This window comes from Adelges cooleyi, unplaced genomic scaffold (assembly GCF_023614345.1).
Source record: "Adelges cooleyi isolate 19-005CV unplaced genomic scaffold, UGA_ACOO_1.1 ACOO_flye_CR_arks_rails_tigmint_CR_PRNA_574, whole genome shotgun sequence".
NCBI lineage: Eukaryota > Metazoa > Arthropoda > Insecta > Hemiptera > Adelgidae > Adelges > Adelges cooleyi.
Window position 1 is genome coordinate 3,420,662 of NW_026096268.1, and position 14,534 is coordinate 3,435,195.

Genomic DNA, 14,534 nt, shown 5'->3' on the forward strand with positions numbered 1-14,534 from the left:
ATTTGTAATAAATGGTTATCCATACGATGATTTATATTTAAATAAGTTATTTTTAAAAAGAATTATTCAAAAAGTACGAAATTATTATTTAAGGCTCCAAACGGTTATAGTAATATTATTAGGTATATAACTTCTATCTAAAAATTCCATTTTACAAATTATTAAACATGTTTTTGAAACGAGTCATAAAAAAAGATTTTCGACAAACGTTTTCAAATGAACGTTAATACATTTTTCCACTATTTCCTAAAATATTGTTGAAAAAGTAAAAAATACAAATTTTTTTTTATCCTAAATCTATATTTTTATTACATATATATAAAATTTATTATTTTTATATAAAACAGTCAACAAAAATTATTATTAATAATAATACATGATATTTTAAATGCTATAGTACTTTGAAATAACATTAATTATAGTTAGAAATTCGTCATAACAGTCTTTACAATAAACATAATTCCTATGCAAGTAACAAGTACAGAGTAACCTATTTGATGTTTAGAACCTACTGAACTATTCGAATCATTAACTCTTGTAAACCACGGTAGTGTGTCTAAGCTAGCCGGATAGTTACGTAGCCACGTTCTACCATCTATTAAGGGCGTGTTAGGGCGAGATTCGTCCCTCCACTTTCCAGCTGGCAAATAAATGTCACGTTGAACGGCCTTTTCTACCAAAACAGGAGCAACAAGAATGTCTTCGCCCAACAGGAATTCTAAAAAAAAAATTAACAATAATATATTATATTATATTGTTCCCAGTAAAATAGCAGAGTGAATACATATAACTAAATTACAAAAAAATGAATCGCGGTATTTTGGGGTATAAATTTTTTTTCTTTGAAAAGATAATACATAATATGTCTACAGTATTAAATTTAAACATCCTAGGCAAAAATACTTTTTTTTTTGCAGTTTAAATTATGAGCGTACTTTATAAGTATGATAATAAAACTAACCGTCATCTATGGAGTGCGCTGTAGTATCCGTTGGATCTATCCACCAGATTGGAGGGTTTATTGGAGCACCGGTACTGACGGTATTTTCCATCAATTGTATTATAAGATCAGAATACTTTTGATGAAGGTCCATGTATTTTTTGCAGATTTCGGCTGTCTATAACCATACAAATGAATGTTATAGTATTTTTACATATTATTGTATTTTATAACATTTAAAAATAATATAAATAAGATTGTTTTAAAAAAAAATAAAACTACAAAATTGTAATCCTATCTCTAGAAAATTAGCGTTATACGTTAAATCGATCACACTGTATATGAGCTTATTAGCTTGATCAATTTCTGACCTATCTGTGTTGTCGTTTGTTAGCTGACGTTTCGAACCCATCTTCAAAGACATAGTCACCGTTCCACTTCACTATACTCAACGAGTATAGTCGCGATAGTGTAGCAGTGAACAGTTTGTAGACAGCTAACAAAAGTCAACTTGGATAGATCCTCAAACGAATAAGCTAATAGTTCAATCTAAGAAAGTTTCAACACATTTACAGCCTGTATACAGGGCCGTCATAGGCTATACAGGGGCCCTTGGGATATAGATGAAGCTGTCTGTATATAATTTGTGAATCGTCTCGTTACTCATCGTTAACTATTATATTTTTATTATTAGTTAAATGTATAAAAAAAACAAACTTTATAAAAATAGCCTGACTGAATATGTAAAACAAATATTTGAAAAATGATCTTATATGAACAAGTTAGAAGAACACACGTTCTTACAGTAACAAACATTTAATGATGGGGTATAAAACATAACATAATGTCACGTTACAATTAGTCGTTCGCTCGATCAAGGTAAACTACTTGTATGTGTAGCACTACTACCTGCCTAACCTGCACTATCCTTTTGGATTCGTATACATATAGTTTGTTTTTTTAATTAATTAATACCTAATGGCATAGATTAAAGTATATTCATTATTAATGTAATAATAGCTATAAAAAATAGATTTTCTTGCAGTCGGAAATAACGAAACGGCTTTGAAGTTTGCAATTTAAATACACACACACACACACACAAACACACACACATATATATATATATATATATATATATTTACATTTTTTTTATATTTATATAGACGTGGCTGAATCCGGTTTAGTTACCTCTTTGCCAAAGTCCCAAGGAGTGATCGAAAACTGTATGGCCGGCATAAAGGTGTTGGCTTGCATCCATCTAATGTACATTTCAGCAGACGGTAAGTCCTCACCATAAGCGTTTCCGCCAATCATATCCGGTAACACAAACGGATATCCTACCATGTTGAACTGCAACAGGGTCGTTACAAGTGTGGGCAGACCAAATTGCCAATTCCACAGAGATAATTTGTCGACCATACGCACGAATCGGCCGTGCTTTTGCACTCTTCTAGCTGATCTGTATTCAATGCCATTGCCGAATTTCGATATTGTGTCAACGTACGCGCTTACTATGTTATCCGGTTGATAAGTCAAATCAGTATCAAAGAAAACTGGTAATTGAGGTAACCTGATAAGAATATAATATCATGCTATTTTAGCTTTGTTCACTAATTAAGTACAACATTTTAATTCTGGCGTATTTCATTTGAGGACATTAATCGGCAATGCTTATAATGAAGGGGATAAAATGGAACAATAAAAGCAGATTATGTTAGATTAGCAATGGAATTGAAGTCATGGAGTAGAATACCCAGGAAGGGTTTAATAGCTGCATTGTAGAACCCTGTATCTTTTTACATGAATCTCCGTTAACACTCTTACTTATTTTTTCTCATCACTCCTTATAATATGCCTTTTCCAAATCCCATCAACCGACTCACTCATCTTCTCGGCGAGAGAAACTACATTAATTTTAGTCACTCCACACATCTACATCAAATCTATATCCGCAAATAAATTATAAATGAGACCCATTTATATTATTATTTATAATGCAAATGTTTTTGTGTTAACATTTATATATGTTCATTAATAGTTAATAATTTAAAGTTGAATTGATTATTTAATATATTTCGATTTACAAATTTAATATAAAATTAAAATAAAGCTATTAATTCATACATTTATAATATACTATCATGTTATCTTTTATCTATAAAAAAACTTAAGCAACACTTGTTATATATTATTTGATTTATTTAATACAAATTAGTTATTCCTAATAATAATAATTTTAACTTTAAATTATTTATATAATAGAATTTTATTTTATTTAAATACCTTAACATCCTATAATGTATAATTACAGTTTACGAAAGATATTTATCAAAACTATTTAACTGCTATTTTTATAAGTATTCAAGCATCAAGTAAAAAGTATCTTATACATGCCATGATTAAATCAGGGTATTTAAAATGACAGATTAATACAAACAAATCCATTATTAAATAGTTAAGGTGAGAAATGATTTATATATCTAATAACATGATGTTTACTCGAGTTTTTAGGTACGAAAACAGGTAGCTGTATTAAGTACTTTAGAAAAACGCGAGAGATATCATAATCTGGTAACATTAGCAATACCTATATGCAATTGCCCAATTGAAAACAAATACCTAATAAACAACTAATCCTAGGTAAATAGATTTATTTTCAACATTATTGCATTAAAAAAATAGTTATTACTTTTTAAAGGAGTCTAGAGTATGTTACACGTATTAATAAATTATTCAATTTCCAACTTTTCTTTTTACTAACTACAAACGTAATTTTTGCGCAAATTTCGGAGTTTATATTGAAGTTTGTAAATCGGGCAACTTCTCTTAGCAAAGATACTTGACCAAAAAATTCCAACTTTCAATAATCTCCTTTATCTCAAACACGACATGTTGATCAGAACGACCGGCTTTTAATATGTATATTTATTATAATTGTCTGTCGCTAACGTACCAAGTAGATTCGCCTGCATCGAACTTCAACGTATCGATACCAGTGTCGTGAAGCATCTTCTGAAGTCTTGCGGACCACCATTTGGCCGCTGCAGGATTGGTGAAGTCTATTTGACCCGCTTCTTTGTGCCACCATGTCGTTACAACTTTATGCTCAGTGCTGTTTACAAAGTATCCCAAGGATTCGGCGATTTTAAAAGATGCGCAATTAGCGTTAATAAATGGATGTGTCCAGAGGGATACTTTAAATCCCTTCGATTCTATTTTCCATAAAAAAATACAATAATATACATATATTATAATGTGTAGCATAATGTTTTTGGTTGGTCGTTTATGTCCCACATACCACAAAAGAAAAAGTAAATACCTTAGATTGAATAACACCCATACAGTAAAAAACCATTATAGCTATTAGTTTTAAATTGTTGTCAAAAATTTTTTTTTATTATTTAAAAGTCATGTTTAAGCAGGAGATAACATTTAAAAAAATAATTATTTTCATTATATTTAAAATTTTGGAAATGTTTTCATTATAATACTGAAACAAAATTTGTAATACATATTTTATTTAAAAAATTTGCCTGCTAAAACATAAATTTAAAATGATTTTAAAGTTATTAACAAACTTTTAATATTTTGAAAACATTACATTTTTTTTTTCTGTATGATTAAGTAGTTGACAGTACTAAAGTTGTTCGGGCCAAAATTATTTATACGTGGGTGTGTTCAGTGGGAGTCGAGAAGTCTATATTCTCCCACTTCTCTATCCATAAAAGGTTTAAAAAATCAAAATCACAACATTACTACGAAAATAATTCCAAAACCTCCCGACGATCAACGTCGTTTTAATATATTATGACGTTTAGTGTTTAAAATTTACTTACTCAAATTGCTTACAAGTTCCTGTATATTTTCAAATTTAATCTTGTCAAACTCCGCCTCCCCCCAGCAAGTTTCCCAATTGTCGTCAATCTCGAGCTGACCAAGGGGAAACCACTTTTGATAATTTGGTTAGCATAATCCAACACAGCGGAAGTGTTGACGTGCTCTTTGTATTTAGCCCAGGTAGACCAAATCGGGTTCCTCACTAAGTACGTGTCGGGTATGGAAGTGGGTTTTCCGAAAATATCTTTAATGGCGTTTTCGTGGGCTACTCTGGGATTTTCATACTCGCACACCCGAAATTTCAATCGATTTTCAAGCCTCCTATAAGGGGCTTTTACTTTGGATGTAAAACAAATTTTGCCCGGGGTCGGTCCGTTGATATCCAAAAATAGAGGAACGGATTCGTCGACGTGTATGTAGTAACCGTCGGAGTTAAAGAAGTAAGATTCCACTACCTATACCAAAACGCAAGTAGATGTTAACGGGAACAATAAAAGAATAAGAGAGAAACTCACGGCTTGACCGGCGGCTAGTCCTGTTGTAACGTAAGGCACATCTGTCAAATTCAGTTTGTTCAATGGCCAGTACTGATATTGCAGTTCAGGACCTCCGAACCATGTACTATTTCCCATTACGACACATGCTTTTAATACATCGTCAATGCTATCAGCTAACTGATCGAAATGAAGGCATTCTTTGTTGGCAGTGGTGCTGTACCGAAGGGAATTGGCGTTGTTTTCATTCCCGTCGCTCGCTTTGCTGCTATCGGTCGAAGTCAGTAATAGATATTTTGTCGATACATCTACGTCTAAAAAAAAAATTGGTTTGTGTTTTTGTACAAGAACCCATTTGCTAACCAAAAAACATGGGTTAAAAAGATAGTGTTCAACTAATTGTATTGAGACAAAATAGGTGTTTGTTAAAATAATTAATACAGAGCCCTTAACCCAAAATCGTAAATCGGACTTATCCCCTTCTGCCCTAACAACACACAATTATATGTTTTTCTTAGTCTACCGCCGTTTTAGGTCGGTTGGACAACACTTGCTCTACAAGACACAATAGTTACCATTCTAGAGAGTGGGCATGATGCGATGGTTCCCCAAAGCTTTCCGCACCAGTTATATAAATAAGCAATTATAATTTCAATAACGAATTTCAATCGAAATAATCGATTTGAAAATGATCAAAACTAGTTATAAATAGTTGATGGACTTGCTTACTTTTATTTCCCACTTCGATTTCATTTTGACTGTTGGAAGACAAAACAAAGATGTTGGTTTTTGAAAACTGTTCTCGAGACTGCACACGAATCCATGTTTGAACAATAACAACAAAAACTGTAAAATTATACATATGTATAAAGTACACCAGTGATTTACTTGGAAGTTATTTAATGTAGTATTTTTGTAATATATATATTATAGTATAATATGATATTGAAATACATGTACACAAAAAATGATTCGATTTACTAATTTTTAAATTTAAAATTAATAATTAACTATAATCCACTATTTTTAGACAGAAATTAAGTATAATACAACTTAAAGTCAAATATACGCAAAAGTCAGTATAGAAAATATGTTATTTGTAGTATTTGTGATAATTACTTAATAAAATATTCATAATTTTTGTTCGATGTATAAAATGGTAGGTAGACAATAACTAAAATGCTATTGATGTAATCGCGTTTTTACCTATAAACCAGACTTTTAAAACGTTTTCGTGCAACGGAGAGGGGGAAATGTTTGGTTAGAACTTATATACTTTGCATAAATAAGATATTAAATTCTAATATCTTTTCAATATTATAGATAATATTATTTCGCACTTATAAATTGTATTATCTTTCAGGGTTATTTAACAAAGTGGCGATTAACGTAAATATTCATTTTTTTTAGAATAGACACTTATTTTGTTTTTAATAAACTTGTTGGGCAACCAAAAATGGAAGCAATTAAAAATAAAATTTATAGGCCCACATTTATTTAAAAAGGATATTTATAAAAACTGTAAGTTCGAGCTTTACCTAATTAAAAATATTTTGGTATTTATATATGTAATTATCTTTCTTTTTTTAACATTTTGTTCCATATCATTTTTATATGATATGTGATTAAAATTTTTATCAAATTACAGAAATAGTTGCATCAATGAAAATGATAATTAAGCGACAACATAATATTTTATATTTAACTATACTGATCATTAGGTTAATTAAATTTTAAAAAATATAGTTGACTTTACTAAATTTTCAGTCGAAAATACTATTTGTTTAGTTAAGTCAAATACAAAACGTTCTAGTCACTTTTATTATTTTCAGTCTTACCTATATCTTTTTTTCACCAATAAACAGTGTGTATTTTATTTAATAAAAAAAGGTTTGAGAAATAAAGATTTATAGCTAAGTGTACCGATTTACCTACTTTTGATTCTGTAACTCATTACAGTATGACAATGTTAGGTTGAAAATTGTAAATAAATAAATTATGTGCACTAAATTCCAAATCACTAATTACCATAACTTTTTTTTATGTATTAAAATGACTATAAGGAAAAAAATCGCGGTCACGCTCACGCTGCAAAAAAAACTGCATAAATTTATTCAGTGATTTAATTAATTTAGCTTTATATCTGCGTATATTATCTTACAGGTGAATTATTCTAACATCTGGCTTCTACGCTTATTAAACAAGTTAGGAAACTTGGGCAAAGGTTGAGTATTAAATTATTCCTCTATACGCAGTTATTGGACCAGAGAAAAATACATCAATGCCAATGACCTTTTGTTAAACAGCCAACTTAACATGCAGAAACGACAATGATTTGCCACATGTGATGCGACCCCCCTTAATATTTTTATATCTTTGTATTTATTTTAATTAAAAAACAAAATGTATAATTTTATAAAAACAACATCAATGTAATGTTTTTATTTTACAATAAAGTATTTGCTTGATTCCGCGACCGATTAACTTGAGTATTAAATAGAAATAGATCATTTTCCACCATTTCCCAAAATATTGTTAAAAAGTAAAAAATACAAATTTTTTTTTATCTAAAATCTATATTTTTATTACATATATATAAAATTTATTATTTTTGTATAAAACAGTCAACAAAAATTATTATTAATAATAATACATGATATTTTAAATGCTATAGTACTTTGAAATAACATTAATTATAGTTAGAAATTCGTCATAACAGTCTTTACAATAAACATGATTCCTATGCAAGTAACAAGTACAGTGTAGCCTATTTGATGTTTAGAACCTACTGAACTACTCGAATCATTAACTCTTGTAAACCACGGTAGTGTGTCTAAGCTAGCCGGATAGTTACGTAGCCACGTTCTACCATCTATTAAGGGCGTGTTAGGGCGAGATTCGTCCCTCCACTTTCCAGCTGGCAAATAAATGTCACGTTGAACGGCCTTTTCTACCAGAACAGGAGCAACAAGAATGTCTTCGCCCAACAGGAATTCTAAAAAAAAAATTAACAATAATATATAATATTATATTGTTCCCGACAAAACAGCCGAGTGAATGCATATAACTAAATTACAAAAAAATGAATCGCGGTATTTTAGGGTATAGTTTTTTTTTCTTTGAAAAGATAATACATAGTATGTCTACAGTATTAAATTTAAACATCCTAGGCAAAAATACTTTTTTTTTTGCAGTTTAAATTATGAGCGTACTTTATAAGTATGATAATAAAACTAACCGTCATCTATAGAGTGCGCTGTAGTATCCGTTGGATCTATCCACCAGATTGGAGGGTTTATTGGAGCACCGGTACTGACGGTATTTTCCATCAATTGTATTATAAGATCAGAATACTTTTGATGAAGGTCCATGTATTTTTTGCAGATTTCGGCTGTCTAACCATACAAATGAATGTTATAGTATTTTTACATATTATTGTATTTTATAACATTTAAAAATAATATAAATAAGAATGTTTTTAAAAAAAATAAAACTACAAAATTGTAATCCTATCTCTAGAAAATTAGCGTTATACGTTAAATCGATCACCCTGTATATGAGCTTATTAGCTTGATCAATTTCTGACCTATCTGTGTTGTCGTTTGTTAGCTGACGTTTCGAACCCATCTTCAAAGACATAGTCACCGTTCCACTTCACTATACTCAACGAGTATAGTCGCGACAGTGTAGCAGTGAACAGTTTGTAGACAGCTAACAAATGTCAACTTGGATAGATCCTCAAACGAATAAGCTAATAGTTCAATCTAAGAAAGTTTTAACACATTCACAGCCTGTATACAAGGCCGTCATAGGCTATACAGGATGGAGATCTATATCCCAAGATAAGCTGTTTGTATATAATTTGTTAATCGTCTCGTTACTCATCGTTAAATATTATATTTTAATTATTAATTAATTGTAAAAGAAAAACAAACTTTAAAAAAATAGCCTGACTGAATATGTAAAACAAATATTTGAAAAATGATCTTATATGAACAATAAGAAGAATACACGTTTTTATAGTAACAAATATTTAACGATGAGATAAAACATAACATAATATCACGTTACAATCAGTAGTTTGCCCGATCAAGTTAAACTACTTGTATGTGTAGCACTACTACCTGCTTAACCTGCACTATCCTTTTGGATTCGTATACATATATTTTGTTTTTTAAATTCATAAATACCTAATGGCATAGATTCAGATATATTTATTATTAATGTAAAAATAGCTATAAAAAAATGGACCTGCAGTCGAAAAAAACGAAACAGCTTTTAAGTTTGCAAATTACATACACTCACACACATATATATATATTTATATATACATATGTTTTATTTTATTTATATAGACGTGGCTGAATCCGGTTTAGTTACCTCTTTGCCAAAGTCCCAAGGAGTGATCGAAAATTGTATGGCCGGCATAAAGGTGTTGGCTTGCATCCATCTAACGTACATTTCGGCAGACGGCATGTCCCCATCATAAGCGTTTCCGCCAATCATATCCGGTAACACAAACGGATATCCTATCATGTTGAACTGCAACAGGGTCGTTACAAGCGTGGGCAGACCAAATTTCCAACTCCACAGGGATAATTTGTCGATCATACGCACGAATCGGCCGTGCTTTTGCACTCTCCTAGCTGTTCTGTATTCAATGCCATTGCCGAATTTCGATATTGTGTCAATGTACGCATTTACTAAGTTATCCGGTTGATAAGTCAAATCAGTATCATAGAAAACTGGTATTTGAGGTAACCTGATAAGTATATAATATGATATTATTAATAAATTATAAATGGGACCCATTTATATTATTACATTTAATGGGTAATATAAGGCAAACGTTTTTGTGTTAACATTTATATATATTCATTGATAGTTAATAATTATTATAATTTTGTATTGATTATTTAATATAATTCGATTTATAAATTTAACATAAAACTAAAATTAAGCTATAACTTCATAAATTTGATTTATAATATACTATAAAGTTGTCCTTCATCCATAAAAAACTTAAGCAACACTTGTTATATACAGGGCGATTCAAAAAGAATGAATCGTTCTATGATCAAATATTTTTTAAGTAAATGTATGACCAGAATAAGGGAGTGGCTGTTTGAAAGATTAGGTTTCAGCATGAAAGAGATTTCCCTAAGGGCTAAGGTAATCGTTTTCTGTGCTGTGTCCCGCAACAAGGTTTATGTACCATTTTTTTTCGAGGGAAGCTCTGTAACAGGACAAACCTACGAGGATATCGTAGGTTAATGCGGTCCCGGGGAATAACTAGATAAGTTGATTTTTGTAAAATGTATACAAGTCTCTTGCCCGGGGCATCTTATTAAACAATATTATGTATTTCAATAAGATACCCTGGACAAGAGACACGTATCAATTTCACATCAATTGACTTATCTAGTTATTCCCGGCGACCGCAGAAATAAATTAATAATACGACGTTAAATACCGTTTTAAGTGGTTATTAATCATTACAATATACTATTGGTAATGTACACTAAAAAGATAAAGGCATTTGTTTATTTCGTTAGGTATTGTTATTTTATGTCATTGAAGTGGTTAGAAAAAAACAATAAAAAAAGCTATATAAATCGGTGTATTTCAAGTGACAGAATTAAATAGTTAAGGTAAGAAATTATCTCTGTATATATATAAAAATGAATGTATGTCTGTCCTTTATGCATTAGTACACCATTCATCCGATCGCCATGAAACTTTGGGAAGTTGTTGAGTACACTTCCGCGAAGATAACTGGCATAGTACTTTTTGAAAATTCCACCCCTATGGGTGACCACAAACACGAATAATGTACTTTAAATACGAAATATTTTTCGTTGCTAACCAAAAATAAACACTTGGTTTGTAACCGTGGTAACCACGATACTCGAGCGGATAGTAGGGGATGATTAAAGGAACAGGCCGATTGTAAGGACGCTATTTAACATTGGAACTGGATCTGGGACTAGGACCGGAACCGGGACTGAGACCCTTGAGTAAGATAGGGACAGAATCAATATAATGTAATGTACATATGTAGATCCAAAAAAAAGCCGAGACGGGGAGCTTTACAATATACAGTCTGGAGTACTGACTTTTTTATCTTATTTGTAATTATTTTACTCAGCCCTGGCCAACTAAATCCCGGACAACGCCGGGTCCGGACAGCTTGTTATAAATAAAAACAGAGTAACTTTGTGGAAAGTATAATATTTTTATTAAAACCCAATCCACAAAAATGATATACTTAAAGCATTTACGTAATTCAATAATTATGTTGTCATCTTCAGTGCCGGTCGAGGATCATTTTTATGTATTGTTTTTTAACAAAAAAAATAAGAAATTATTTATGCATCTAATAGCATGATATTTACTCGAGTTTTTAGGAACGAAAACAATTAGCTGTATTAAGTACTTTAGAAAAACGTGAGAAGTATCATAATCTGGGAACAATAGCAATCTATGTAATTGCCCAATTGAAAACAAATAATAAAACGGCTAATCCTAGGTGAAGAGAACTATTTTCAATATTATTGTATTAAAAAAATAATTATTACTTTTTAAAGGAGTCTAAAATATGTTATACGTATTAATAAATTATTCAATTTCCAACTTTTCTTTTTACTAACTACAAACGTAATTTTAGCGCAAATTTCGGAGTTTATATTGAAGTTTGTAAATCGGGCAACTTCTCTTAGCAAAGATACTTGACCAAAAAATCCCAACTTTCAATTATCTCCTTTATCCCAAACACGACATGTTGATCAGAACGACCGGCTTTTAATATGTATATTTATTATAATTGTCTGTCGCTAACGTACCAAGTAGATTCGCCTGCATCGAACTTCAACGTATCGATACCAGTGTCGTTGAGCAACTTCCGAAGTCTTGCGGACCACCACTTGGCCGCTGCAGGATTGGTGAAGTCTATTTGACCCGCTTCTTTGTGCCACCATGTCGTTACAACTTTATGCTCAGTGCTGTTTACAAAGTATCCCAAGGATTCGGCGATTTTAAAAGATGCACATTCAACGTTAATAAATGGATGTGTCCAGAGGGATACTTTAAATCCCTTCGATTCTATGTTTAATAATAAAATAAAATAAAATATATATATATATAAGTGTAGCATAATATTTTAGTAGAATAAAGAACACCCACACAGTAACAAAACATTAATAATTATTAATTTCAAATTGTTTTCAAAAAGTTTTTTTATTATTTTATGGTGATGTTTAAGCAGGAAATAAATATTTACATTTTCATTACATTAAAATTGGAAATGTTTTCATTATAATACTCAAACCAAATTTATAAAATTATGTGAAATAAATTCATATTTTATTTTAAATAATTTGCCTGCCAAAACATAAATTTTAAAAATTTTAAAAGTTATTAATAAACTTTTAGTATTTTGAAATTATTTATATAATTTGCTGTATAACAACGTAGTTGACAGTACTAAAGTTGTACGGGCCAAAATTATTTATACGTAGTGCGCGGTCGAGTCGGAAGTCAATTTCTTCCAGGTTTTACACTACGATAATTAATACGTCGTATGAGTTTAGTGTTTAAAATTTACTTACTCAAATTGCTTACAAGTTCCTGTATATTTTCAAATTTAATCTTGTCAAACTCCGCCTCCCCCCAGCAAGTTTCCCAATTGTCGTCAATCTCGAGCTGACCAAGGGGAAACCCACTTTTGATAATTTGGTTAGCATAATCCAACACAGCGGAAGTGTTGACGTCCTCTTTGTATTTAGCCCAGGTAGACCAAATCGGGTTCCTCACTAAGTACGTGTCGGGTATGGAAGTGGGTTTTCCGAAAATATCTTTAATGGCGTTTTCGTGGGCTACTCTGGGATTTTCATACTCGCACACCCGAAATTTCAATCGGTTTTCAAGCCTCCTATAAGGGGCTTTTACTTTGGATGTAAAACAAATGTTGCCCGGGGTCGGTCCGTTGATATCCAAAAATAGAGGAACGGATTCGTCGACGTGTATGTAGTAACCGTCGGAGTTAAAGAAGTAAGATTCCATTACCTATACCAAAACGCAAGTAGATGTTAACATGAACAATAGTAGAATAAGAGAGAAACTTACGGCTTGACCGTCGAGTTGTCCGGTTGTAATGTAAGGCACATCTGTCAAATTCAATCTGTTCAATGGCCAATACTGATATTGCAGTTCAGGACCTCCGAACCATGTACTATTTCCAATTACAGCACATACTTTTAATACATCGTCAATACTATCAGCTAACTGATCGAAATGAAGGCATTCTTTGTTGGCAGTGGTGCTGTACCGAAGGGAATTGGCGTTGTTTTCATTCCCGTCACTCGCTTTGCTGCTATAAGTCGAAGTCAGTAATAGATATTTTGTCAATACATCTACGTCTAAAAAAAAAATTGGTTTGTGTTTTTGTACAACAACCCATTTGCTAACCAAATAACATGGGTTAAAAAGATAGTGTTCAACTAATTGCATTGAGACAAAATAGGTTAAAATAATTAATACAGATACCCTAGGCCCTAACCCAAAATCGTAATTCGGACTTATCCCCTTCTGCCCAAACAACACACAATTATATGTTTTTCTTAGTCTACCACCGTTTTAGATCGGTTGGCCAACACTTGCTCTATAAGAGACAATAGTTACCATCCTGGAGAGTGGGCATGATGCGATGGTTTCCCAAAGCTTTCCGCACCAGTTATATGAATAAGCAATTATAATTTCAATAACGAATTTCAATCGAAAAAATCTATTTGAAAATGTCAAAACTAGTTATAAATAGTTGATAGACTTAATTACTTTTATTTCCCACTTCAAGTTCATTTTGACTGTTGGAAGACAAAACAAAGATGTTGGTTTTTGATAACGGTTCTCGAGACTGCACACGAATCCATGTTTGAACAATAACAACAAAAACTATAAAATAATACATATGTATAATGTACACCAGTGATTTACTTGAAAGTTATTTAATGTAGTATTTTTAAACAGAAATTAAGTATAATACAACTTAAAGTCAAATATACTCAAAAGTCAGTATAGAAAATATGTTATTTGTAGTATTTGTGATAATTACTTAATAAAATATTCATAATGTTTGTTCGATGTATAAAATGGTAGATAGACAATAACGAGAATGATATTGATGTAATTGCGTTTTTACCTATAAACCAGACTTTTAAAACGTTTTCGTGCAACGAAGAGGGGGCAATGTTAGGTTAGAACTT

At 31.2% G+C, this 14,534-nt stretch overlaps 1 protein-coding gene across 1 annotated transcript; it reads right to left on the reverse strand.

The window, feature by feature from the left end:
• Positions 1–317: 317 nt before the first annotated feature.
• Positions 318–14,521, reverse strand: LOC126842635 (myogenesis-regulating glycosidase). Its single transcript, XM_050579677.1, is given in 9 exon segments — positions 318–718; positions 962–1,118; positions 2,132–2,513; positions 3,897–4,155; positions 4,780–4,881; positions 4,884–5,235; positions 5,296–5,588; positions 6,004–6,120; positions 14,384–14,521. Coding segments are annotated over 9 exon segments (1,974 nt in total). The 5' UTR covers positions 14,400–14,521; the 3' UTR covers positions 318–422.
• Between the last annotated feature and the right edge of the window lie 13 nt (positions 14,522–14,534).